Here is a 25881-nt window from a genome sequence, read left to right as displayed (position 1 = left end):
AAAATGTATTCTACCAAGGACAAAGGGAAGTCCTGAACTCACATTTATTTTTAATTTAATCTTGGGCAAGAATGTTATTTTTCTAGCATTTCTACCTGTTAGTATTTTCACATCCAACATATTCTTAAATAAACCGCGACATAACAATCATGTTCCATTACATAGGTCATATCTAAGGTCTATGTTTCGCAACAACATCAAAGGTGCACCTTTTTTTACCTTTAAAATATGTGGTGGGATACTTCCTTGAGCAAATAAGTTTAGGAATTCATGTTGGTATAAGTTATGAGTATCCCCTTCAACCTCGTCAAATGACAACAAATTATGTTCTTTTCCTGGAAACTGATTGATAATTAATATTTAATATAGTGCTAACAAATCTTTTTCTAAATTATTTTGAGTCCTAATCTTTTTTTAGAGGATTTAAAGTCCAATCTTTAACATTATTTTTTGTTCACGTTTGTTACTAATCTTTTTTTTAGAAGATTTAAAGTTCAATCTTTAACATTATATATTTCTCACATTTGTTACTAATCTTTTTCTAGAGTATTTAAAGTCCAATCTTTAACATTATTATTTTTTGCTCACGTTTGTTACTAATTTTTTTTAGAGGATTTAAAGTCCAATCTTTAACATTATTTTTTTAGAGGATTTAAAGTCCAATCTTTAACATTATTTTTTGCTCACGTTTGTAACTAATCATTTTTTAAGAGGATTTAAAGTCAAATCTTTAACAATATTTTTTGCTCACGTTTGTTACTAATCTTTTTTTTAAAGGATTTAAAGTCCAATCTTTAACAATATTTTTTGCTCACGTTTGTTACTAATCTTTTTTTTAGAGGATTTAAAGTCCAATCTTTAACAATATTTTTTGCTCACGTATGTTACTAATATTTTTTTTAGAGGATTTAAAGTCCAATTTTTAACCATTATTTTTTGCTCACGTTTGTTACTAATCTTTTTTTAGAGGATTTAAAGTCCGATCTATACCATTATTTTTTGCTCACGTTTGTTACAATTTTTTTTTGTGGTGGCCGAGGTTTGAACCCCAAACCTTGCATATATTATGCATCGTCCTTACCAACTGAGCTAAGCTCACGAGGACTCACGTTTGTTACAATTGATCAAAAGCTAAGGAAGAGTAACTTATATTAATAAAATAATATGGAAATACTGTTTTTTCAGGAAGTAATAAAATAATATGGAAATAATTTTTTTGTGGAACAAATATGATAAAAAAGTAACATGAGTTTTTGTTTTGTGCTAGTTTTGAGTTTGATTTGTGGTTAACGGAGGTAAAATAAGGTTAATGGGGACGATTAGTGACATGGATTAGTAATCCACGTGTTATTTTATAATTGGCTAACAGTAAGAACAGTTCATAAAGAATTGTGTGTAAGTTATCTCATTAAATTAAATTTATTATTATCTATTTGTTACATGTGTTATTTGTATTTTTAAATTAAAATTAAAAATTAAGGGTATTTTTGGAAGAAAAAAAGTCCAATCCAAACGTGTGCTGAAAGGGGTAGTTTTCTTTATATATATTATAGATTATAGATTATAGATGTAAAAAAAATTGCATATGAGTAAAATACAAGTGAACAACAATATGCATCGTTAAAATTTTTTAAATGACAAAACTAATCCTCTAAACACAAAATGTTATAGTGGACCTAACTAAAGAACTAATTAACCCATTAACTAAGTTACCTATGATATGACTGGCCACAATCATCACACAGTAGAAAATTGAAGTTGCAATGACATGAAGCAATATTCCCATATCCCTCAAAAGTTACGGTGCTTAGTAATCTGTCTGTACCTCAAAAGTTATAGTGATTAATTTTTACACTTTTAATAGAAGCACCAACTTGCTTCGCTGTCCTTAGCATCAAGGAACAAACTCAAAACAAGATAAGCACCGACGTGATTTACCGTTCCTATTAATGAGGAGTAAAAGATAGAAACAAACAACCGCCAATAAGTATGAGATGGTAAATATGGGCCAGTGAAATATTGAGCCCAATTACCAACAAAAACAATATAAAAGGAAAGCTTTCACGATGAAATCATTCATTATTCATTCACAACGCACGCGCTAAACAAAAGAAATTAGGGTTAACAAAAACTCAATCCACCGAAGAAGACAGACAAGAGCTTAGAAAGATGGCAGCGATTAATGGCGAACCGGAGAAGCGTGTCCGATACATGTTATGCATGCCTGAACAGAAATGGACTGGTCCTCTGCCCCCAGGGTTGGTAGATTATCCTCCTCGCCCAAAAGAAAACCTCAATGATGATGAAATCACTTTCATGTTATTAGGAATCAAGAACTACGATGAACTTGAGAAGAAAGAAAAAGAAATTTCTTTGCGGTTAGGAATCAACAAGGTCGATGAGCATGCTAATAAGGATATCAGTGAGAACAATTCGAAATAGTTAATTAGTTATTTAGGTAAATTAGGGAGAAGAATTGTAAATCTTATAGAAAGGTAGTTAGAAAGGTAGTTGCTTGTATTGCAAGCTATTATACTCTATGTTATATACAACTTACTTATGATGCAACTCACATCTGTGTGCTTTTCATTCAATTAAGTAAGGAAAACCAATGATTCATTTTATCTTGTTTGTGAGCTTTCTCTCTCAAATTCATTGTTCATAATACTGCAAAGTGTTCTCCTTTTTGTAAAACTTGACTGAGATGACTCTTAATGATTTGAGACAATCAATACTAATTAACAAAGCCTATTAGTTTTTTGAACACTAGAACCATACAATGATGGTCAAAGTTTCATGACTAACCTATAAAACAGAGCTTAAAAGTAAAAAATCCAATGTCCATAAACAATAAAATGCAGGGATTACTGCTAAATAAATCACTATAAGGATAAGTTGTTTCGTGTATAGTTATCTGTGTCCATGCATTTGTTATCTCTTTTGTGGCATCACGAGAGGAGTCTAAAACATCGTAGAGATTAATACTGTTAAATTTTCAGATTGTTTGTGGAAGGATATAATAATGTGGGAAACAGTTGGACTAGAATAGCACGAGAATACGTGACTACAAGAGATGCATCTCAAGTGAAGTATTATTACGATAAATGGAGCAAATTATACCAGCCTTAAAATGTAAGTATTTCATTACATTTAAGAGATGTTCTTGTTCATTTTATAATTAATTCATATACATATCACAAATGCTACTGTACCAATTCTCATGGTTTTCTTTGGATTTTTATTGGTTTACTGTACTTTCAGGTGAATTTTCAAATGTCTCGGGCTGAAGCTCAAATGTCTTGTGTGGCAGGCTTCATATAAATCTGTTAGATGATTATGTTCTACTTCCGTAATGACTTTTCAGTTTTTAGGATATAATAATTGTTCAATTTTTAGGTGTTCTGCTTCTGCAAATAACTATTCAGTTTGTAGGCTACAATAATTGTTCAATTTTAGGGTTTGTATACCTGAAGTCATGTTTCCGTTGTTGCTGATTTGAGCTTTACTACTTATAGGATACAATAATTGTTCAATTTTTAGGTTTCTTATACCTGAAGTCACTTTTCTGTTGTTCCTGATTTGAGCTTTACTACTTATATGATATGATGAGGCACACATTTAAGTATATTCCAAACATAATCTGTCGCTTCTCTATTACTAATGCGACTCGTGGATAATCGAAAAGTACCAGTGTTCAAAGATTTAATTTTCATGCTAGTGAATTTGTTAGTGCAGATATCATGCTTAAGCTCCATATTACCGTCACTTGACCAGCATTATTTCAGGCCATGAGCCTCGATATGTTTCTGTTCTTCCTTTGTAGGATCCATATTCTCCACATCGGCGATCTTCTCTCTTGTTCCATCGGTGTGGATATATAAGTAAGTGGTCCGATCATTCTTGTTCACATAAAGATAAGGAACCCATTTTTCTGTCCGTAAACCAGTATCCAAACGCGATATTGAGGTATCATTTTCACTTCAATCGCATAACGTAAGTCTCTTCCACATGAGTCTCGTCCACATCAATGCTGACTTGAGACAGCAGTTTTAATTCTATTCCAAACATATTCCGCCTTTTCTCCAATATTTCCAAGGCTCATAGCAAGTGAAACAGAAGGTGGATTAAATAAATGTGCTTCCACAGGCTGTAAGATCCCTTTAAATTATAAATTGTTTATCAGCAATTGTGGACATATGCTATGTTCAAATTTGACTACACTTATTGGAGGCTTAATCCTCTTCTTTGTCCGACGGTTGTAACTTAATGTTTCCTTCTGCTTGTGGTTGTTTGCTTTTGCTTCTGTTACGTGAGTAGCTATGTAACTTTTTAAGTCTTCTTCAACACTTCTTGTGCCGGAAGACTTTTTTTACTTTTGATAATATATATAATTCATTTTAGCATGTTAAAAAAAATATATAATACCACTTATTTAAAGTTGTATGACTCTGATATCATTTTTTATCGCATTTCTCAGACACATGCTGGATGTCAACATTTTAATTTATATATGACTATACAATATCTTGTAGTGTAACAAAAAAAAATTGCAATATCTTGTAGATTATATGACACAACTCAAAGTAAAGCTAAAAATTAACATTTTTTTTTTGCATGATCACAAGTGAAAAAGAAAACAAGAAACTATACCCTAAGGAAGGAGTCACCTAGAGCTTGCACTATACCCTAAGGAAGGAAGAGCTTGGATGCAATGTCTTGTAATAATATCACACACGGGGAGACATTTTTTTACTCAAATACGGGACAACATATATTGTTCCCGCGTGAATTACATGGTTAACATAACTCAAATACTTGGTTAATTTTTTTTTTTGTTGAGAGAAATACTTGGTTAATTTTGTTTAGTAAGTGGATAATGGTATCATATTTTAACACTGATATTTTGACACACAACACTATTTATTAGACGATTAACGCAGTTCGCATACGTGGTTAATCATATTTAGTAAATGACTAATGAATGTCTTCTAAAATTGACCATTAATTTTTTGAAACACAACATTGTTTATTTTCACATCAAGGTTAACACATTTTAAATAAGTGGTTGATTATAGACCATATACATAGTTTAATGAATGAATCTAAAATGTTGATTTTTGTTTATAATAGTGATCGTGCACGTTGTAATTCATTACTCATGTAATGAACTAAATCCGATCAAGTATTTTCACGTCAGTCATTATTAACATAGCATACTTTTTCGGTGACAATGAAAAAAAGAAATAAATGACGTGTTCCCTCAAAAAATAAATGAATGAAGTGTTGTGCGTCAAACAACCATTGTTAAATTAAATAATAAATTATTAATTAACACTTTTATAGGATAGATTTTTAAGAATAATAAAGGGTGGGAAAAAAAATCTCATTTAAAAAAACAAATCTTGCCTAATTTGATTAAGGGAGTGTTTGCTTCAAGTCTAAGAATTATATTTTAGGTAATACAAAGTTAGGGAATGACTATACACATATTTGTTTTAAGGTTGATAAAACATTATTATTCTTAGGTATAGATGTTTTTAAGAATGGAGTAACTTTCCATAACTTCTATAATTCTCATATATTATTACAACCAATTTTCCTAGGAGTAACAAAATATGTGTCAAACACTATTTAAAAAAAAATACCTAGGAATTAAATTCCAATTTTAACACTCATGTAATTTATTCCTGAAAATAATTTGAGCCCGTGAAAGAAACACCCTCTAAGTCCAGTGAGCATAACTCAGTTGGTAGAACATGCATTATTATATGCAGGGGCCGGGGTTCGAACCCCTGACACCCCACTAATTAACCTTATAAGGTGAATTCTAGCCACTAGGCTACCTGACTGCAGGGGCCGGGGTTCGAACCCCTGACACCCCACTAATTCACCTTATAAGGTGAATTCTAGCCACTAGGCTACCTGACCAAAAAAAATAACAAAAGAAACACCCTCTAAGGAGTAAGGACCTATTTTTATATCAGTAATTGATATTTGTATAATTATTTTGGGACAACATTCTCTCTTTTTATTGTACAAAAACGAGCAACCTGTTCCGTCTCGCCCCACCCTGTACTCATCTAAAAATGGGTGGAGCATAGCGGACCAACTACATATATATGGTTGAAAATTTCTTCCCACCTTGTTTTATGGTGGATCGGCGGATTGACCGTCAATATGTTTTTAAAAATTTATGAATAAAAAATTTCACAAAAACAATGTAAAAATATATAAATTAAAGCCAATTAAAGTAAATTCAAATATATAACTAATGACTCCACTAAAAATATGAAAATTATCATTCAAACGTATAAATTACATCAATTAAATATCTATAATAAATCAATAAGATATCCAAAATAAAAACTTCATAAGTTATCAATTTACTGAATATTGAAAACAAGAGGCTAAAATCCAGAAACAAAGGTCATAAAATTAAATGAATTTTTTTCTCCACTATATAGAGTAGAAAATTGGAAAATTGACTGTCACTTATAGATACAAATAAGTGAAAAAATAATCAGATAAAAATTAATCGATGTGTGAATGATCTTTCTAACTGGAGTAAGGATCGTTTTGGTGATGTTCAATCAGATAAAAATTGTTCAAAAGAAATTGGATGATCTTAATAAGCAAACCCAGCATGAGGGGGTGATGTCAGAAATTCGACGAGTTGAGGCTAAATTGAATGACTTGGTGGAAAGTGAAGAAATTTGGTGGGCTCAGAGGTCTCGTCCTTTGTGGTTAAAGCATGGAGATAAAAATACAAAAAAATTTCATCAAAAAGCTTCTCAAAGAAAATCTAGAAATTGGGTGGAATCTATATGCGACGGTCATGGGGAAAAATTTGATGATGAGGAAGACATTGCCAGAGTTTTTAATAATTACTTTCAAGAGGAAGACATTGTCAGAAATTTTATCCTCAATGAGGTCTCCGTCAAGGAGACCCTTTATCTCCTTACCTATTTATCTTATGTGCTGACGTTTTTTTTTGGGCTTCTAAATAAGGCACAAGCAGAAAAGGGCCTTCATGGAATTCAAATAGCTAGAGGAGCTCCAAAAATTAGTCATTTTTTTTTTCAGATGATAGCCTCATTTTCTGTAGGGATTCTTTTCAAGATTCTCAGAACATTCAAGAAATTCTTAATACTTACCAATCTGCTTCTGGTCAACTTATTAATTTGGACAAATCTGAAATCTCTTTTAGCCGAAATGTACCTGATGATCGTAAAATTTTGTTCCAAGGTTGGATGCAAATTAAGGCTGTTGAGTGTCATTCAAAGTATCTAGGGATGCCTGATTTTGTTGGTAGGTCTAAGAAACAGATTTTCAATTTTGTCCAAGATAGGGTGTAGAAGAAGCTGAAAGGTTGGAAAGAAAAATTTCTATCAACTGCTGGGAGAGAAGTTTTGATCAAATCAGCGGTTCAAGCTATTCCTACGTATGTGATGAGTTGTTTTCTACTTCCGATGGGTTTATGTGAGCATATTGAGAGTATGATTAGTAAGTTCTGGTGGGTAGCAAACAAGGTGAACGTAAAATCCATTGGATTAAATGGGAGACATTATGTAAGGAAAAAAAGAAAGGTGGGATAGGATTTTGAACATTTCATGAGTTTAACCTTGCAGTGTTGTCTAAACAAGGTTGGCGTATTATGCACAACGACGACTTATTGATCTCACAATGTTTGAAAGCAAGGTATTTTCCTATAAGCAATTTCTTGAAAGCTTCAACTGGTTACTGCCCAAGTTATACATGGAGAAGTATTTTGCAAGCACGAGTGAATGTTATTGAGAAAGCTGGTATTTGGAGAGTAGGAAATGGTCGTCTAATTAATGTATGGGAGGATAATTGACTTCCTTATCAAAATGGACACAAGATTTGGTCCCCTAAACCCCCTAATTGTGATATTATGTTTGTTTCAGATCTCATTCACCATGATATTCGATGTTGGAATGCTCTTTTAATTAATGAAATTTTTCTCCCTTTTGAGGCTCAACAAATTCTTCAATTGTCAATTTCTTTCTCTCAATTGCAAGATGAATTTGTGTGGGGTGCTTCTCGGTCAGCTACTTTTTCTGTGAAAAGTTCATACCATTTCTTAAAGGCAAGGCATGAAGCAGATGACTCACATAGCTCAACGCAGGACATTAATTACCAAGTGTGGAAAAAATTATGGAAAATGAAAAGTATTCCAAAACACATCCACTTTGTTTGGAGGATTCTACATGAAAAACTACCAGTAAAAAATGATCTGTTTAAAAGAGGAATAAGTAACGATCCATTGTGTGTTCTTTGTGGGGAACATAATGAGACAATTTCACACCTCTTTATGGAGTGTCATTGGTCAAAGCAGATATGGTTTGCTTCCACTTTAGGTGTGATATTTAATTCACATGATTCCAGGTATGTTCCTTTTCTATAAGCTTAATGTTGACGCAGCGGGTCCGATAGAGGGTGATAAGTGGGGTATTGGTGTTGTTGTGAGAGATTATGAAGGTGCTGTTGTTGGTGCTAGTTCTTGACAAGTAGTTTCATTACCAGATTCAGAGGTTGCAGAAGCCTTAGCTATGCGGAAAGGTTTGGAATTTGTAAAAGACATGTCTTTTCTGAATCTTTTAGCAGAATCAGATGCTTTAAATGTGGTTTCAGCGTTGAATGCTCACCAACAATCTTCCAACTATGTTGGCTCTATTATTCGAGATTGTATTAGTTTTAAGGGTAGTTTTCGTAGTTTAAATTTTTTGCATATTAGGCGTGAAGCCAACCAAGCTGCTCATTATTTAGCTAAATATGCTCTTAAGAATTTAGATTGCATATGGGTCGAAGAAACTCCGCCTTGTATTTCTACAGTATTGACATTTGATTTATTGGCAGACTTTTGTTAATGAAATTGTCTTTAACGTCAAAAAAAATAATAAGTGAAAAAATAGTTTTTTTTTTTAATTTTAACACAGTTAGCCAACCAGCCAGCCTCGTCACCAGCTTGTTTTTTAATAGGTTAGGTGGTGCGGGCACCCTCCTAATGACGAGTTTAAAATCTCAACTTACCTAGTTAGAAAAGGCAGATTAATTTAAACAGGTCAACACGATGGACCAACCTATTTTGTATCCCTAATACACACACACACACACACACACACACATATATAGAGAGAGTAAAAACACAAAGAAAGCATGAGAATAATTTCAGAACTTATGAGAAAATGATTGTATAAATATATCTTATTGTTGAGAGTCCCACATCGGATAGGTGATGGCTAGACAATGTGTTTATAAGTGAGGGCAATCCTCACCTCACAAGTCGGTTTTGTATGGATAAGTTAGGCCTCGATATTTGTTACATGGTATCAGAGCCTCTCCAAGATCCATTGGGCAAACTACTATCAGGTTTCCGCTATCGGGCCACCCACCATTTATGTCCACGAACCAAGCCCAATAGTCCTGGTCGTAAGGGGGTGTGTTAAGAATCCCACATCGGATAGGGGATGGCCTAACAGTTTCCGCTATCGGGTCACCCACCATTTATGTCCACGAACCAAGCCCAATAGTCTTGGTCGTAAGGGGGAGTGTTAAGAATCCCACATCAGATAGGGGATGGCCTAACAGTTTCCGCTATCGGGCCACCCACCATTTATGTCCACGAACCAAGCCCAATAGTCCTGGTCGTAAGGGGGTGTGTTAAGAATCCCACATCGGATAGGGGATGGCCTAACAATGTGTTTATAAGTGGGGGCAATCCTCACCTCACAAGCCGGTTTTGTATGGATGAGTTAGGCCTCGATATTCGTTACATGGTATGAGAGCCTCTCCAAGATCCATTGGGCCACCTGCTATCAGGTTTCCGCTATCGGACCACCCACCATTTATGTCAACAAACCAAACCCAATAGTGCTGGTCGTGAGGGGGTGTTAAGAGTCCCACATCGGATATGTGATAGTCTGACAATGTATTTATAAGTGGGGGCAATCCTCACCTCACAAGCTTAATTTTGTATGAATGAGTTAGGCCTCGATATTCGTTACACTTATTACTCTTCTACATCTAAGATTTGGTGTAGGGTCTATGCGATATTTTTGCTTCCAAACAGCTTCTATTTTTTTTTTTAGAAAAGATCGAAATTTATCTAAAAGTAAAAGGACAAGATTTATTCTAAAAAACAAAGGACATATACTTTTGAAGGAAAAAAAAAAGGACATATACTTATTTTGTTTTTGGAAAATGCGAGTTCCCGAAGAGAAATTCTATTATAGTCACAAACACAAATGTATAGTATTTGGGCACACACACATTACAAGATTTTTTTAAATAATGAAAAAGAAATTGATAATGAAATGATTTAGTATTTCAAGAAATGACATTTTTATGTGTGTGTGACTAAACACTATTTATTTGTGTTTGTGACTATGGAAGAATTGCTCGTTCCCGAAAACAATTCTCAATAGATTACTGTTTGTTTTTATAGATACGTCGTAACAGATATTCGCGATAACATTCGTTAGGGTTTGCTAGCTTCAGTAAATTTCGGGTTGTGTGTCTTGAAAAATTCTTGATGCTATTTTTCTAGATAAATAGCATTTTCCTAATTATTATTACTATAAGTACATGGTTGGAAGCCTGGAACAGTTATTTGCGATTGAAATACTGTTTCAGTTTTGGCTTTGATGGTAGGAACAAAAATTCGGGACCGCAAAACATCTTTTTCACACCAATTTGCTGCAACGAAGATGAGAGAAACAGAGATAGTTGATGCCACAAACAAAAAGGTCAGAAGCTATATACCTGATGATATCATACTTTTTATTCTATCAAAATTGCCTCTCAAATCCTTGAGGCGATTCGCATGTGTATGCAAATCATGGGCACTCTTATTTCAAAACACTTATTTCATGACTTTATACATTAACAATTTGATGTCTAGTGGTAACCATTACGATGATACATATCTCGTCCTAAATCATAATGAGCTGCCAATGGATGAACACCATTGTGAGTTTTATTGGCTTTCTGGCGATAGGTTTGAAAACAAGGTCAAAATAGACTGGCCAACTCCTTTTCAAGAGAACAATACTAATATTTATATCTTGGGTTCTGTCAGTATTAATGGCATTCTTTGTCTCAAACAAGGACATGGAAAACAACTTGTATTGTGGAACCCAACTACTCGTGAATTCAACATCATTCCTCAGAGCCCTCTTGAGCTTGTACCACCTCATCGGATCCCTTGTTATAATCTTCATGGATTTGGTTATGATCACGTAGCAAATGAAATGACTATAAAGTGATTCAATTTGTAGATTCAGTTTCCTTAGTCCAAGATGATGAAAATATGAAGATGAAGATAGGTCATCTTATGAAACCTTCTGGGAGATATATTCTCTAAGAAGTAACTCTTGGAGGAAGCTTGATATCAATATACCAAATCGTTACTACTATACGCTAACACGAGGTATTGGAGTGAACATGAAGGGGATGTGTCATTGGTGGGCTAGAACCGATGATTCAAATGATGTTGAAGAATGTTTGGTGTCATTTGATTTCATCAATGAGATGTTGTTTACAACACCCATGCCCTTATACTTGGATGCTAACTCTCATTATTTTAAATATGTAGAGAGACGCTTGGTGCTTTTAAATGAGTCTATTGCATTGATCTCAACTTATTTAGAGACGACTATTTTTCACATTTATATTTTAGGTGAACTTGGTATGAGAGAATCATGGACCAAACTCTTTTTTGCTGAGCGTTTATCTTTTATTGAGCATCCCCTCGGAGTTGGGAATAAGAGCAATATAGTATTCTTTAAGAAAAATGATCATAAACTAGCTTGGGTTGATTTAAATACTAAGATGATTGAGGAGCTTGGAGTTAAAGTAAAAGGATCTGGTTGTCATGTAGGAAAGTACAAGAAAAGCTTTCTTCCAATTGGTGGAATGAGTAATTAGTTGTTTTTATATTGGGGGTGATATGTATCTTAATTACTATGGTGATTATGATTTTACCTTGTAATTAAAGTGGCTTATCAACTGCGCATATTTATCAAGGATATGACAATGCAAGAAGCTATATGATATGAAACATGCTTTATTAATTTTAATTTGATGGTTTACTCTCTTTCTATTTGCAAATTAATTTTGTTATATTTCAATTGTAAGAATGATTTTTACCCGTTTACTTAATGACCTTCAGTAAATAGAAATACCTTTTTTCTTTTATAAAAAAAAATTAGAAATAACTTATATTTTTGAAACTTGATGATTTAATGAACAACCTGTTTGAACTTCATCACATTCTGCATCAAATATTTACGCCATTATGCTTAATTTTGTTTAGTTTTTGCTTTTACATTCCAGATCAATACACTAAACGTGTTCAAGCTTGATGGCTTAGTAATCGAACTTATGAAATTTCATATTGATTTTGCAAACTAAAGGCATTTAAGTAGGCTAGAAGAATGTCAAATTGAGATTCTGCTGATGACTCCACCTTGGATCCACATTGGTTCCCCCTGTCGGATGACATTCAAATTTCAATACTTTGACAATGAAAGGAAACATATTAGATTGTGAATTCAGTTTAGTTAGAAAATAAACCCTAGAGTTTTGGGTAACTAATTTTGGTTAGCTTGTTAACCAAGTTAGAAAGCTTGTTTTAGTTTGTTAGAGAAGTTTGTTACAAAATCTCTTTGTATATATAAGCTTCTCATTGCTTGTAAATAATGTTAAGACTCATTCATAATCAAATATTCAGTTTTTCTTCAGTCACAAGTAAGCTCTCTCTCTCTCTCTCTCTCTCTCTCTCTCTCTCTCTCTCTCTCTCTCTCTCTCTCTCTCTCTCTCTCTCTCTCTCTCAAATCTCATAAACCCAAGCTTACACAGTTTTCTGTTTTAACTGTTTTTGCACAAGTTTCTTCAGAGCAATCCACCTTGTTCTATTGGTATATCCACCTTGTTCTATGAAAAATGTCTTATAGGGCATTAAATCTCTTGGAGGAGTAAAAGCTGAATGTAGTCGCAAGATCAAGTGTAGAGGAAAAAAAAACTAGCTATATGGCTCATAGGGTCTAGGAGGTGTTATGGATGAATATCGTGCTTAATGATCTCAAAGTAAAGTAAGAAGATCATATGAGGCTAATATGTGTGATAATACTTCTATCATTAGAATTGCATGCAACTCATTTCAACATGATAGATATCGACACTTCCTCAAGGAGGAATTAACAACAATATGTTTATAAAGACACAACAAAACAAATTTCTAGAGAAACAAGCTTAGAACACGTTTATAAGATACCTTTAAAGTACATACGAATATCTACTTACCCTTAAATGCTCAGGAGTGTTTTTCTCATCCACGTTGCATGTAGCTTCAACTACAAGAATATCATTCATTAGATACCCTCTTCGATGATGAAGCAATTGAACAAGAAGTGTGAAGGACGTGAAACCCCAATCACTTTATTGTTCATTGAATAGGAGGTGCTCGTGTCTACATAAATAGCTCGAAAAATTATGTTCATAGTTTTCCTTGTTTTTTACTTTCATTTCGTATAATGGTAAATGCAGGGGATGCTCTTGGATCCCACAATTTACCTCATTTACACTACTTACATTTAATAGGTTCCACGCATATAAATTATAAAAATAAAATAAAAATTATTGTTGGGGGCCTGACTTCAGTACAGGGACGGATCCAGACTTTAGGAGCATGTGGAGCTAAAATTTCAAATAAATAATACTCCCTCCGTCCCATAATAACTGAACCATTTGCAAAAAAAAAAGTCCCAAAATAACTGAGTCATTTCATTTTTCAATACAATATTGATTTCTTTTTTCCCTTTATAACTCTAATTAATATTACTTTCATCATTCTAATTCAATACTCCCTCCGTCCTAAATTATAAGCAAAAAAAACTCATTTTTTTGTCCCAAATTATAAGAAAAAAGATCAACTTTTATCATATTTAATTATGTTTTTTCAAAACATTATCTTTTCCAAGGAAAAATTAAATGCAAAGTGCATTCAATTTGCTCTCTTTTTCGTTTTCTCTATAATCAACTACCAATGAAAATTGTTTTTACACCTTCCTATAAAACTTATTTCAAAGATAACACAAAAAAACTATGTTACAAACTACTACTCCCTCCGTTTCAAAATGAGTGTCGTTTTAGCCAAAAAAATTTGTTTCAAAATGAATGTCGCTTTCATTTTCCAATGCAATAATAACTTTTTCTTTTCAATTGTACCCTTCAATTAATACTATGTTACACTACTTCCAAAGGATTATTTTTTCTTTAATGAAAAACAAACCAATAGTTGATTAGGACAATTTGGTAAAATTGCTATGACATTTGACTACTTTATTCCATTCCTTAATTTGTGTGCAATTGGCTAAAGCGACACTCATTTTGAAACGGAGGGAGTATGTTTTAGTTTTCTTAATAAGTGTGATTTTTTTGTTGCTTATAATATGGGACCGAGGGAGTATATTCCACTTTACATTTATGATAGTGGAAAATACACCAATATTTAATAAGTGCACTTAAAACTATTTTTCTCTCTCCTTCATTTATACATTTTTCTTAATACATGTGAAATGAGCTTTTGGCTCAGTTAATACGGGACGGATGGAGTAATACAAACTATTTTTTTTAATCCACAAATATTATTACCTTATTGTTTGATACAATACATTACAATGAAAATCATCACCTATCCATTTGTTGAAAATGAGATAAAATGACATCATTGTTAATTGTTAATAGAATATCTCTTAGCCACTGATTACCCATTTTATTACATAGGTTACTCTTCCCAACTTTCATAGCTAAAAAAACACGTTCAACAGTCAACACTTGCAGTTGCTACCGTGCGTGTGTGCTATATGTGTTTTATCTATTAAAAAAAAAAATAGGGAAAAGCATGTGGAGCTATAGTCCCATATAGCTCCAACATGCATCCGTCCCTGCTTCAGTAGGACAATTGTTACAAATGGGAGAACTCTAGGACAAACTTTAGTAAAAATTGGAAAATGGATATATGCTCTCAATGCATTAAATACTTTTGTTTATTATACATGCCTTGATTTTTTTGAAGGGTCTCTCATAAAATGCATTAGGAACTAAAAGTAGAGAAACCATTTCCACCCATTAGTTGGACCCTTGTTTTGTTTAATAAGTTCATTCAAGACAACTACAACATCATCAACCAATAGTTATCCCATAAGATGGGGTCAATTAAATTGATAAAAACAACGTCATAATTCTATATCATACATCATATTTTTATATAAACCATTGACTTCTAGGTCTTACTTGATACTCTTTCCATTTTGTATCTTTTTATGTTTTAACTATTGGTACAAGTATTAAGGAGTAATTAAAGTATAAAAATATTTGTATTTTTTGAACTAAAATGTCCTTATTTTTTATTTTGGCTACCGTGGAAAATTTTACTCCATAGCTCTTTGTTTACTATATTGGGATTAATTATTAAAATTTCCATTTTGGATTTAAAGTGGGAATTAATTAGTTGTGCCTATGTTGTCTTTTTATATTGAGCATGTGGGTTATATATTTGCATAGTTGCAAATATGGCATTGGGTAGTTTAGTGAACTTCAGTACTTGTACCGTGGTTAAATTCACATGTGATAAGTTAAAAGTCATAACTCTTTTTAGTAATCTTATGATGTGTTTTTCATCAAGGACAAACTTGGGGAAAGAATATTAAACATACTAAAACATCAAATATTTTAGAATAAAATAAAGTTGAAGTCCTTAAACATCAAAAGATAAAATAAAAACAAAAAACAGAAGAAATAGTAGTTTCTACTAAAGTTTTTCTTGGTCTTCTTTTGCATTTAGCAATTGTGTTATGTGCGCCTTCAATCTAATGTATTCTTCTTACTATGAAATTTATAGGTATCCTCCACATGCTCAAACCATATATAGGTCGAGTTCAACCTTGTTTTCTACAATAGGTGATATCTCAACTCACTCAAATGCTAACATCACCAATCCCATCTTATCGTGTATCATAAGGGAAAGAATGTATGTGCAAGCAGTAGTCTCAAGTTTTAGTAGAAATTTTTCCTAAAAAGGAAAAGTTTAGTAGAGATTTTTCCTAAAAAAGGAAAATTTAGTAAACATTTTCAAAGCTTTTTCTCACGAGGTGTAGAAATTAATCGTAACCAGAAAACATTTTGCCACAATTATGCAGGCTTCTCCAAGAAAATGGCTGAGCAAATTAGATTGTATAAAATTCTCTTATTAAATGCAACAAACATCTAAATTGTTCTTTGCTTTTAATTCCAGCATTGATCTTTTCAACATGCATGGATGGTAATTCAACTTGTAACAATTCTAAGGAACAAACTGAACAGGCTACCTTTTCTCACAGTTATTATGGCATTGATCAACTACTGTCAAATTAAACTGTGCATATCTACTCCAACCATTGGGCAAACTATCTGAATCTGCAACATCCAAATACTTGGAGAAAATCAGTGCACATTGTTCCCATTTAGGAAAATCAATGCACGACTGATCAGAGTGAAAAAAATAACATCAAAAGGGATCACCGCAGATAAATACACATAGGAACTAACAACAAAAAAAAAAAAAAAAAAAAATCACTTCAAGCACAAGATAGAGCCAGCTATATATATGGGGTCAACCGAAAGCAAAATATTACTATATTGTATATATGTCTACTGAAATAGAAAAATGAACATCATGCATTGATTCGAGAAATGTGTTGATTCAACTGAGAAAATCTGTCAATTCTCTATGTGAATCGTAATTGTAAATGAAAAGAGAAATTAGCTGAAAACTTGGAAGTGTAAAACAATTCAGAGTTGTCCTACAATGCAGAAAGACTGCATGATACTAACATTAATAATTAGTCATGCAATTAAGCATAATGGATTTCAAAATTCATGAACCATATTCTAAGATTAGCCTACATAATTGAAGCCTTACAGTCTAAGAAATAGTCTTCAAATTAGGAAGGAAAATTCGCAGTAGAAAATGCGTTTTCTAATAAGCTAAATTGGTATTGAAGTAAAAATGTTGTGGTAAAAAAGACTAACCAAATACATAAATCAAAATGGAGGGATTTTCTTGAAGATTTGAAAGAGCTTCTCATAACCTTCCAATTCAGATTGAGTTTCCGGAATTTGATCTTCAACACTTTTCAACTTGATTTGATCATCAACGAGGTGCTGGAAAATTGACTTAACATCTTTATTCAAAGATGTAATCTTATCTTTCTCTTGATCTTGAATCTCAGCAATTTTGGCCCTGTCTTCTTGTAGTTTTGCAATCTGAGCATCAAGAGAGTTGAGTTGTGTTTGGTGGTTTGTGAAGGAAGTCATTGAGTTCAATATTTTCTGTCTGGTTTCCTTCAATGCTTCATTATCTTGGTTAGTGCTCTTCTTGGCTAAGTCTCGCTCTTTTTTCAAATTTTCAATTTTTTCAAGCATCCTCACAATGTTGTTGAGAAGGCTAACAACAGCACCGACATGTTCTAATTGGAGAGAGGAAAACGCATCAGCATTAGCGTCAATTTTTTCCTTGATTGCGTTGAAGTTAACTTTAGGAGTGAGACCTTCTTTCAATTTTTCAACCAAGTCTCCTTTAAAAGCAATATCCCTTAATTCCTGAAGAAGTTGCTCAGGGAGATTGGGATCCCGTTTTGAGTATTCTTGTCCTTGGACAGAATGTTGAGATTTTAAGGAAAGAGTAACCCCTTCTGATAAAACTCTGTCGATAGCAGCAATGACATCCTCATCTACCATAGCATCAAATTCTTCCGAGTCTATGCTGACTAATTTTGAAGTGTTGGATTTGCTGGTACCTTCATCAGGAGTGGTCTCTATTTCCCTTTTTGACTGTTGAGCTTCAATGTTTTTATCAACAATCGTTTCTTCGACTATAAGGTTTTCGTTTTGCTCCTCTAAAGATTCTTCATCTTTCGGTTCTATGTCTGAGAGACAAATAGGAACCTGAACAAGGAAACAAGAAACTGAGTTCAGTTCAAGAGAAGCCTAGAAAAGGGATAAGAATAAATAAGTAGCTTTCATTTTTGCATCACATCAAACAAAACTAATTTCCTTTAAATAAACCTCAAAAAGAAAATACCTGGCAATTGTGCACATATTTCATGTATGAAGGCACATCGGGATAGCGGAAATGTTTCTCGTTATCCATTGCAGAAGCTTTCTGAAAGCATATAATAGCACCATTGTTCAACTGCATTCATGGAAAAACAAATCAATATGAAAATCAATGATAAAGTAACTTAGTGAGCATCAACTGGGTATGTGCTATACCTTGCTTTCTGTAAGTGTTAATTTCTTGTCAACAGGATCACATTTAACATTTGGTTCAAACTCAATTTCCTGCACAACAATACACACAATTAACTCAGTAACGCTACATGATTAAAGTCACCCATAGAGATTAAAAGATCCAGCACCTAAAGATGACAAAAGAAAAAGCCCTTTCCCTTCTGGTAAGTCATATGCAAGAATGATTAACTTCCATAGACCATGATGCACTTTATTTGCAATTAATCACACGCAAGCTTGGTTACTGAACAACTGAAACCATGACTGCTTGACCCAAACAAAATAACAAAGTATATTTCTTCTGCACATGCAAGGATGCACTACAATTTGAAATTTTTATGTTGTACAACAGATAAATCATGAAGAGTTTAATTTTTATACATTGTCAGAAAATGTAAGTTTTAGAATGTCAGCAAATCACAATAATTTAAGTCAAACATTTTTAATACTCTGACAATTATGATTGATTGACAACGTAAAAAAAAATCTTTACGCCGACAGTGTATATAAATTAATAGCGTGTTTGGATCCACATCTATCCACCGCAGTCGCACGCCCAGCCAGCTTGCATTCTACGGTGAAAATCAAGAAGCTATAAAGGGTAGCTTAAAAAAAAAAACACGTCTGGCTAAAACCTACCGCAGAAGCAAACACTTGCTAAATCAGACAACACAAACTAACCTCATAAAGTTCAATCTCTTCATCAAGATCATAACCAGCCAATTTATTTAACCTTGCTAAAATTGCTGACGGGTTACTATAACAGTTAACAAAGAGCCTTCCAACATAACTGCCATAGAAGGAAAATACATTTGATGTCAACTCAGGTCCACCTTGTACACCAACAAATATTAAAATCAGCACAAAAAATTATTCAGTACCGCAGCTCTTCTTTTTCAGGATCATATAACTTGAAAAAAAGTAATATGTCATGCTCTCTCTTGGTGACTGGTACTGGTACCATGGGGTGTAAATCCTAAATAATAACGTAGTTTGTCAACAGGACTATGTTTGAATGATGTTATATAACATTAAAATAGTATACAACTTCACAATTTAAATGTTACCGGTCCACGCTTCACTTCCAAAAACAATACAATTTGTCCAACCTGCAATTTGAATCAGAATGAGAAAAATATTGAAAAAACTTCAGATCATAGAGAAATTGATGGGCTGCACAGAAAATGAATCTCCAATTAATATGAGAAAGAAAAAAAAACTATGCGATCCAAAATAATCATACAAAAAACCACTTGCATTTATTGCATATACATTTGTGCATTGATACAGACCTATTAAAAAAGGTGCAAAGATGAACACTTACTGTTTTTAGTAATATAATTGATTTTATAATATAAAAAAAGGAAAGAGATCTAATGTTTTATTAAAAATTTACTAAAAATGGTATGGTCCACATTTAGACCCTTTTTTTGAGACCCATATTAGATGCATCCCTGTATACATTATACAATTTGAAGAAATAAAAAGAAGGTAGTCAAAGATAGGGGGTTGGGTGGCTCAACGGGTTTGAGCCAAGTGAAAAGAAGCTGGGGGTCCTGGATTCAAACCCGAACAAATGAGTAAATATTAATATAACAAACTAACTACTAACATTTGTCATTAAAAAAAAAATTAAAGGTAGCCAAGGATGGAAAAAATAACGATAAAGACAAACAAAGCAAACACATAGAATTAACTGTTGGTGTAAAATGTCATGAACAGAGTCAACATATAGCAAATGAACTTACGCTTCTTGCTTCCTCTGTTTGTCTCATTGGCCGAATAGGACGATATGTATGGTTTTGACTCCTTGCCCAATACCAAAAGCGCAGGAATCCAGCCGGTATGTCAAACTCTCTAGCAAGCAATTTCTACATATCACATTAACAATCAAACAGAAAATCAAACTTTACAAAAAAACATTATAAAATATATTTTAAATTACAAAATCAAAAGTGTAAAAACCACAAGGATTTAATATGAGGAATTTTTTTCTTCTTCCAACTAAAGCATCATGCTTTTAATATTTTAGTACAGTTTTTTTAAAAAATTGTTCTCTATGAGGATGCATCGAAAATAATGATTTTCCTATCGGCACTTCACAAACAAAACTTTCCCAACTTCCATAACTCTTTATGTGTATATTTGAGAAGATGGTACAAAAAGTTAATGCAATTATTCACAAGGTAATTGCCTAACTAATGATGATACCTTGAAATCTTTAAATGTCATATTCTTGGGAATACGAAAACTGCTCACTTTGTCAGGGTCAACAAGATCAAAATATATATCCTTTCCAATCTGTTGTGCAAGGTCTTCATCTCGTACCACCTAAGTTATCAGTATAAACATAAATACAATCTGATTGAGCAATTAACAAGATGAATCTAAAGAAACAAACATTACTAGTTTCTAGGGAAGCAAGCTTAGAACACCTTTATAATAGTGTAGAGGTGAGCCTCTGCGTTTTCTTTATTTTTGTGCTTTTGTACTTTCTGGTCTTTCTTCAACCTCTCCTGCATAAACCCATTGTACAAAACCAGTGCAGATTTTACAGAATAGACCAACAGAAAAAGTACAACAGAAATTAAAAGTTAGTGGCAAACATAGGTTGGTTTTATTGTCTTGAAATACTCATAAGGAACATCTCATGAGAAATTAATAATTAAATATTGGTTTAGGAAATACTTTTGGTCAGGAACAGTCATTGATTGCAATAGTCGAATATGACACGCGTTCTTATATCAATCATAAAATAAATTAGAGCTCTAAACTTATTTGGAAGTTAAACTTGCTGCAAAAGATGATAGGTCGCTTCCTGGCTTGATTTATTTTGGGCTCTAAAGTACGTAAGAATATCTACTTACCCTTGCATGGTCGGCGATGTCTTTCTCATCCACATTGCGTGTTACCTCAACTTCAACTACAAGAGTATTATTCACAACATACCCTCTTGAAGGATCAGATAATTCATCAAGAGGTATGAAGAATGGCTCGCCCCAATCACATTCTTGTTCATTGAATCGGTGCTGCAAGTCTGCATAGTACAAACAAAGTTACAAAAATAACACAGCTTTGCCCAAAAATATGTGCATTTTCACTTTTTTTTTAAGGGGTGCCTTCCGGGTATTGGAAAGAGTTCAAAAAAGAGAATTGAAGTCATGGTGGTGACTACACAAAAGTGGCTGCTCTCTCATGTTATCTCTTCTTTCTCTCCCACATTTTTCTCTCATAAACTACCAAAAGTCATGGTGAGTTTCCCGCGGTAAAGGTAGAGGATACTTTTCCACTGGGTAGTTAGACCCTTCTTTTATTCAACATGTCAATACTAACAAAAGTCTATTGAAGACAAGTAATATGATTGAGAATATAAGGATGACTTGGCGGCTAGGGAGTGATAAGGAGGTCGGCTAGGGAGTGATAAGGGGTTAAGGGTTCAACCCCACTGCCAACATATATAATACTAACAATACCAACATTGACAATTTAAAAAAAAAAAAAAAAAAAAAAAAGACTATAATTATTTTCAGATTTTGATCCAAAAATATATCTTATCAGGGAAAGAGTAATGTACGAGTGGTAGTTTCAAGTCAAGTAGAAAAGTTCAATGACGTAAAATTTGAATGAGAAGATGGGGAGGTAGGCACGTGGAAAGAAACTAATTTAGCAAGATTCTGAAATTTATATCAACACCAAAAGCATTTTTCCGCGAGGTTAAAAAATTATTGGTTAATCAGAAAACAACCTACCACAATCATGCAGACTTCTTGGAGAAAGTGGCAGTGCAACAAGTATAAAATTCTCTTTCAACAAATGCAACAAAAATTTTACAACATTCTTTGCTTTTAATTCCAGCATTGCTCATTTCAACATGCATGCATATGGTAGATCATTTTATAACAACGGTAAGGAACAAACTGAATACTGAATAGGGTACCTTTTGTCACAGAGTCCTCAGCATTGATTTGATTAACTAATGACATGCTAAACTGTGCATAAATACTCCAACCGTTGGGCAAATTTTCTGAATCTGCAACGCCAAAATACATGGACAAATGGTCCATCGCATTGTCCCCTTCTGGGAAAATAATTACATGCCTGATCAGATAAAAGAAAAAACATTAGAAGGGATCACAGATGATAAATACACACAGGAACTAATGTAACAACTGCAACAAAATCACTTCCTCCAATAGATAGAATCTACATGGGTCAAACAAAACCAAAATATTATATTGTATATCACGTCAACTGAAATAGAAAGATAAACATCATGAATAGATTCAGGGGATACCATTTATAGCCCCCAACATCAAATACATCTGAACAGATCTTTATCTCATTCCTCCAAGAAAATCTTTCAATTCTCCATGTGAATTTAAATGGAGAAGGATCCTTGCCAGGCTGGCTATCCACAATGGTGGCATTTTCAGGTTGAGGACCTACTAATGTTCATAAAAATAAATAAAAAGAGCAATTAAGTAAGTATCAAGACTTGAATTATCTGAAAACTTGGAGAGGTAAAACAAATAAGAGTAGTCCCGCAGATGCTTAGTCCAGCAATGTAAAAGTACATGAACATGATTGGTGTATATGTCATGAGTTCGTGAATACCAAAATAAGCCGACATAACCGTATCGTAAATCATTCATCCGTGTTTACCAGATTGACTTATGGACCCCTTTGAGTTACATATTACCTATGCAGCATGGACTCCGACACGAACACCTGACACATCACTGACATGTTTTTTTTTTTTGAGGGAACGACACCGACATGTTGACACTACTAAATAAATGCAAAAAACATTGGACACCGACACCGCTACAAATATATTTATTATTTATAAAAGAGCAATGCTATATCTCTAGAAAAAAAACATCAAGAATTCTTCAAGAATAAAAAGCAACCAATCACAATGCACTATTTGCCACAATTCAAGGAGGTGTGGCTGAAAAATAGGAAGTGGACAAATAAATCATGCAATTAAAACTTGCCACATGTGTCTTGAAAAATTCTTGATGCTATTTTTCTAGATAAATAGCATTTTCCTTTATAAAAAAAGACATTACTAGTTTCATAGCATATCATTTTACATAGCAAAGAAGACATTACTACTATTTATAAAAATAAAAAAGACATTACTAGTAATCAAATGGGTAAAAGATGATGACATTGAATACCTGAATCTGTTGTCTTTCTTCTCTTATGAGCTGCAAAAGAGGTACCAACACAACACAGACCCAACACAACACCTGAATCTGTCATCTAGCCTGTGGTGATATTATTCATTTTGAAATGAGAGAGAACCAACACAGAACCAAAATGCAATTACAGTTTTGAAAACAAACATACATATACATTCCCAAACTATGAAACACCAACACTCTTCATTTGATTACAATGAAAAGTTAAAAGAAAGTAAAAAAGGTAGAAGCTTTTTTGTTGTTAACATAAAATGGAAAAAGGGAAAAGTTTTGAAAAAAGCTAATGAAACCTGATAATGGCTATATCAGTGTATCAACAAAAGTTGCTTCCTTAATAGAGTGACAATAAAAGTAGAAGAAGAAGAAGAAGAAGAAGAAAAAAAAATGGTACCTTTGTTTGTTCTCTGCTGTGTTTTGAATCAATGGGTGGCGAAAATGGTGCAGTGTTTGAGTAGACCACTGGACAATAGGGTGCTGCAGCAGGGTTGAAAAGGGGAAACCATGCAAGAGTTGTAATTGACAAATTTAACCATATTCTTTATTTGTTTAAACTAATATCTTGGAGGTTATTTTAGTAATTTTCAACTAGGACCCAGTTTTTTTTTTTTTTTGTACATAGAAGAGACGACAAAACTATCATAAATTTACATACATAAAGTGGAGGTACCGGAGTTCGAACCCCAGTCATGACGTCCGGCCTAATAATTTCGGCATTTTTGACAATTAAGTTAGGACTTATAAGACAACTCGGACCCACTTTTATTATGAACATTTATGCCTCGAAGAGACAATTAAAAACATTAAACAAAACCAAAATAAAAAGGACAACACTAATGAGAATAAACTTAATCTTAAAATAAGCACTTAACTCCTTATCAAAATAAAATAAGCATTTAACTAGTACCCTAAAGACACCGGTCAACATTTCCCTTAAATAAATTAAGCTGGTGATATGTTTCAAAAAAAATTAAGCTGGTAACGTTTGATTGTTGCTTTTAACCTTTATATATTGAGAAGTGTATTTTCTTATTATAATATAACTACAAGGTAATCTATTACCCAAAAAAGAAATTATGAGGTAATCCAAAAACTTATTTATGGTTTACGGCAAATAAGGAAACCGTTTCAATGTTTTATGGTTTTTTCTTTTTGTAAATATAAAATAAATGAAATTTACTAAATTATCCTCTAACTTAAACTTATTTACAATAATGATAAAGGGTATTTTTGTCTAAATGAAAATGTGTATTTTTGCTAACTTAGATCTCATGTTTTTTGTTGGTCTAAGTTTTTTTTTAAAAAGAATTTTTTCTATAATAAAGATTGTTATTGGTGTCATTAAAAAAAAATTAGATTATATTTTTCTATGAGTGTCCGTCTTTTCGCTAGTAATATAATAATGAAGATTGAATTAGGGGTGTTCAAAACCGAACCAACCCAATAGAAAAACCGCAAATCGAACCAATGCAAACTGAAACCGCAAAAAAACGCATTTAGTTCGGATGTAATCGGATCATTTTATTGCTCAACCGCATGGTTTGGTTTGGTTTGCGGTTTTCATTTTACCAACCGAACCAAACCAAACCAAACCGCAACATAAGAAAAATGTTAATTAAACATATCTCATCTAGACCAATACTTATAAAAACTCAATGAAAACTTTTATAAAATGACATATAAGTTTTAGGGGGCTGTTAACTTACACCACCTAAAAACACTACGGTGCAAGTTAGCAAGCTGCACCCACTTATAATTTACTAAAACACCCTTTTGTTTATATTCTAATTAATTTTAAATAGAATGACAGTTTTGTAACTAACTTAAAAAAGATCCTTAAAAAAAGAAACAAAAAAGACAATGACATACTTAAGGTACAAAGCATGTAATAAAGACAAACTTTTAAAGAAACAATATTTGGAATGATGAAAGTGGATGTAAATTAGTGAAGGTTGCTAACTTGCACCTTAATAATAGGTGTAGGTTGCTAACTTGCACCTTAGTGTTTTTAGGTGGGTGTAAGTCAGCCCCCTAAGTTTTATTATAAAATTTTTGTTAACATATCATAATTGTATCGTATCCTAAATTTTAAAAAAAAAAATCACGTATTCGCGTACCCGTATCGTATCGTACCCGCACCCGTACCCGGGCTTCATAGTTTTTTTCTCCTTACAATCAGTTATAATTATCATCTTAAAAACTTCGAACTTCTTTATCTCCTTCGTGAAGATGTAATATACATCTCGTTGGGTCCAAAATCGAATTGTATATGTCATGAGGGGTAAATTACCATCAATTCATCAAGGAAAAATAAGGAAAAATGAGG

General features: G+C 33.0%; 1 protein-coding gene and 1 pseudogene across 3 annotated transcripts; one reads left to right on the top strand and one right to left on the bottom strand.

Moving 5' to 3' along the window:
* Positions 1-6654: 6654 nt before the first annotated feature.
* Positions 6655-11946, top strand: LOC146924832 (uncharacterized; annotated as a pseudogene).
* Positions 11947-16424: 4478 nt separating this feature from the next.
* LOC146924831 (ubiquitin C-terminal hydrolase 13-like) lies at positions 16425-24066 on the bottom strand. Of its 3 annotated transcripts, XM_085709772.1 has the most exons (15): positions 23950-24066; positions 23535-23624; positions 22646-22796; positions 22289-22449; positions 21219-21388; positions 20787-20867; positions 20563-20682; positions 20100-20222; positions 19419-19460; positions 19233-19327; positions 19033-19141; positions 18334-18402; positions 18143-18253; positions 17092-18006; positions 16425-16543 (listed from the first exon to the last, which is right to left on the bottom strand). In XM_085709772.1, exons 2-14 carry the CDS (start codon positions 23617-23619, stop codon positions 17104-17106), a joined length of 2220 nt encoding a protein of 739 aa, XP_085565898.1. In that variant the 5' UTR covers positions 23620-23624; positions 23950-24066; the 3' UTR covers positions 16425-16543; positions 17092-17103. The 3 variants fall into 3 exon arrangements, with proteins under 3 accessions (XP_085565898.1, XP_085565897.1, XP_085565899.1); XM_085709771.1 differs by lacking the exon at positions 16425-16543 and having other exon boundaries at positions 16858-18006; XM_085709773.1 differs by lacking the exon at positions 16425-16543 and having other exon boundaries at positions 16858-18006; positions 22646-22793.
* Between the last annotated feature and the right edge of the window lie 1815 nt (positions 24067-25881).

The sequence above is a fragment of the Medicago sativa genome, chromosome 5 (assembly GCF_051527215.1).
Source record: "Medicago sativa cultivar Bolivia chromosome 5, Bolivia_mono, whole genome shotgun sequence".
NCBI classification, from domain to species: Eukaryota; Viridiplantae; Streptophyta; class Magnoliopsida; order Fabales; family Fabaceae; genus Medicago; species Medicago sativa.
Note: the sequence above shows the minus strand (reverse complement) of the source record. Positions and strands in the feature narration are given on the sequence as shown.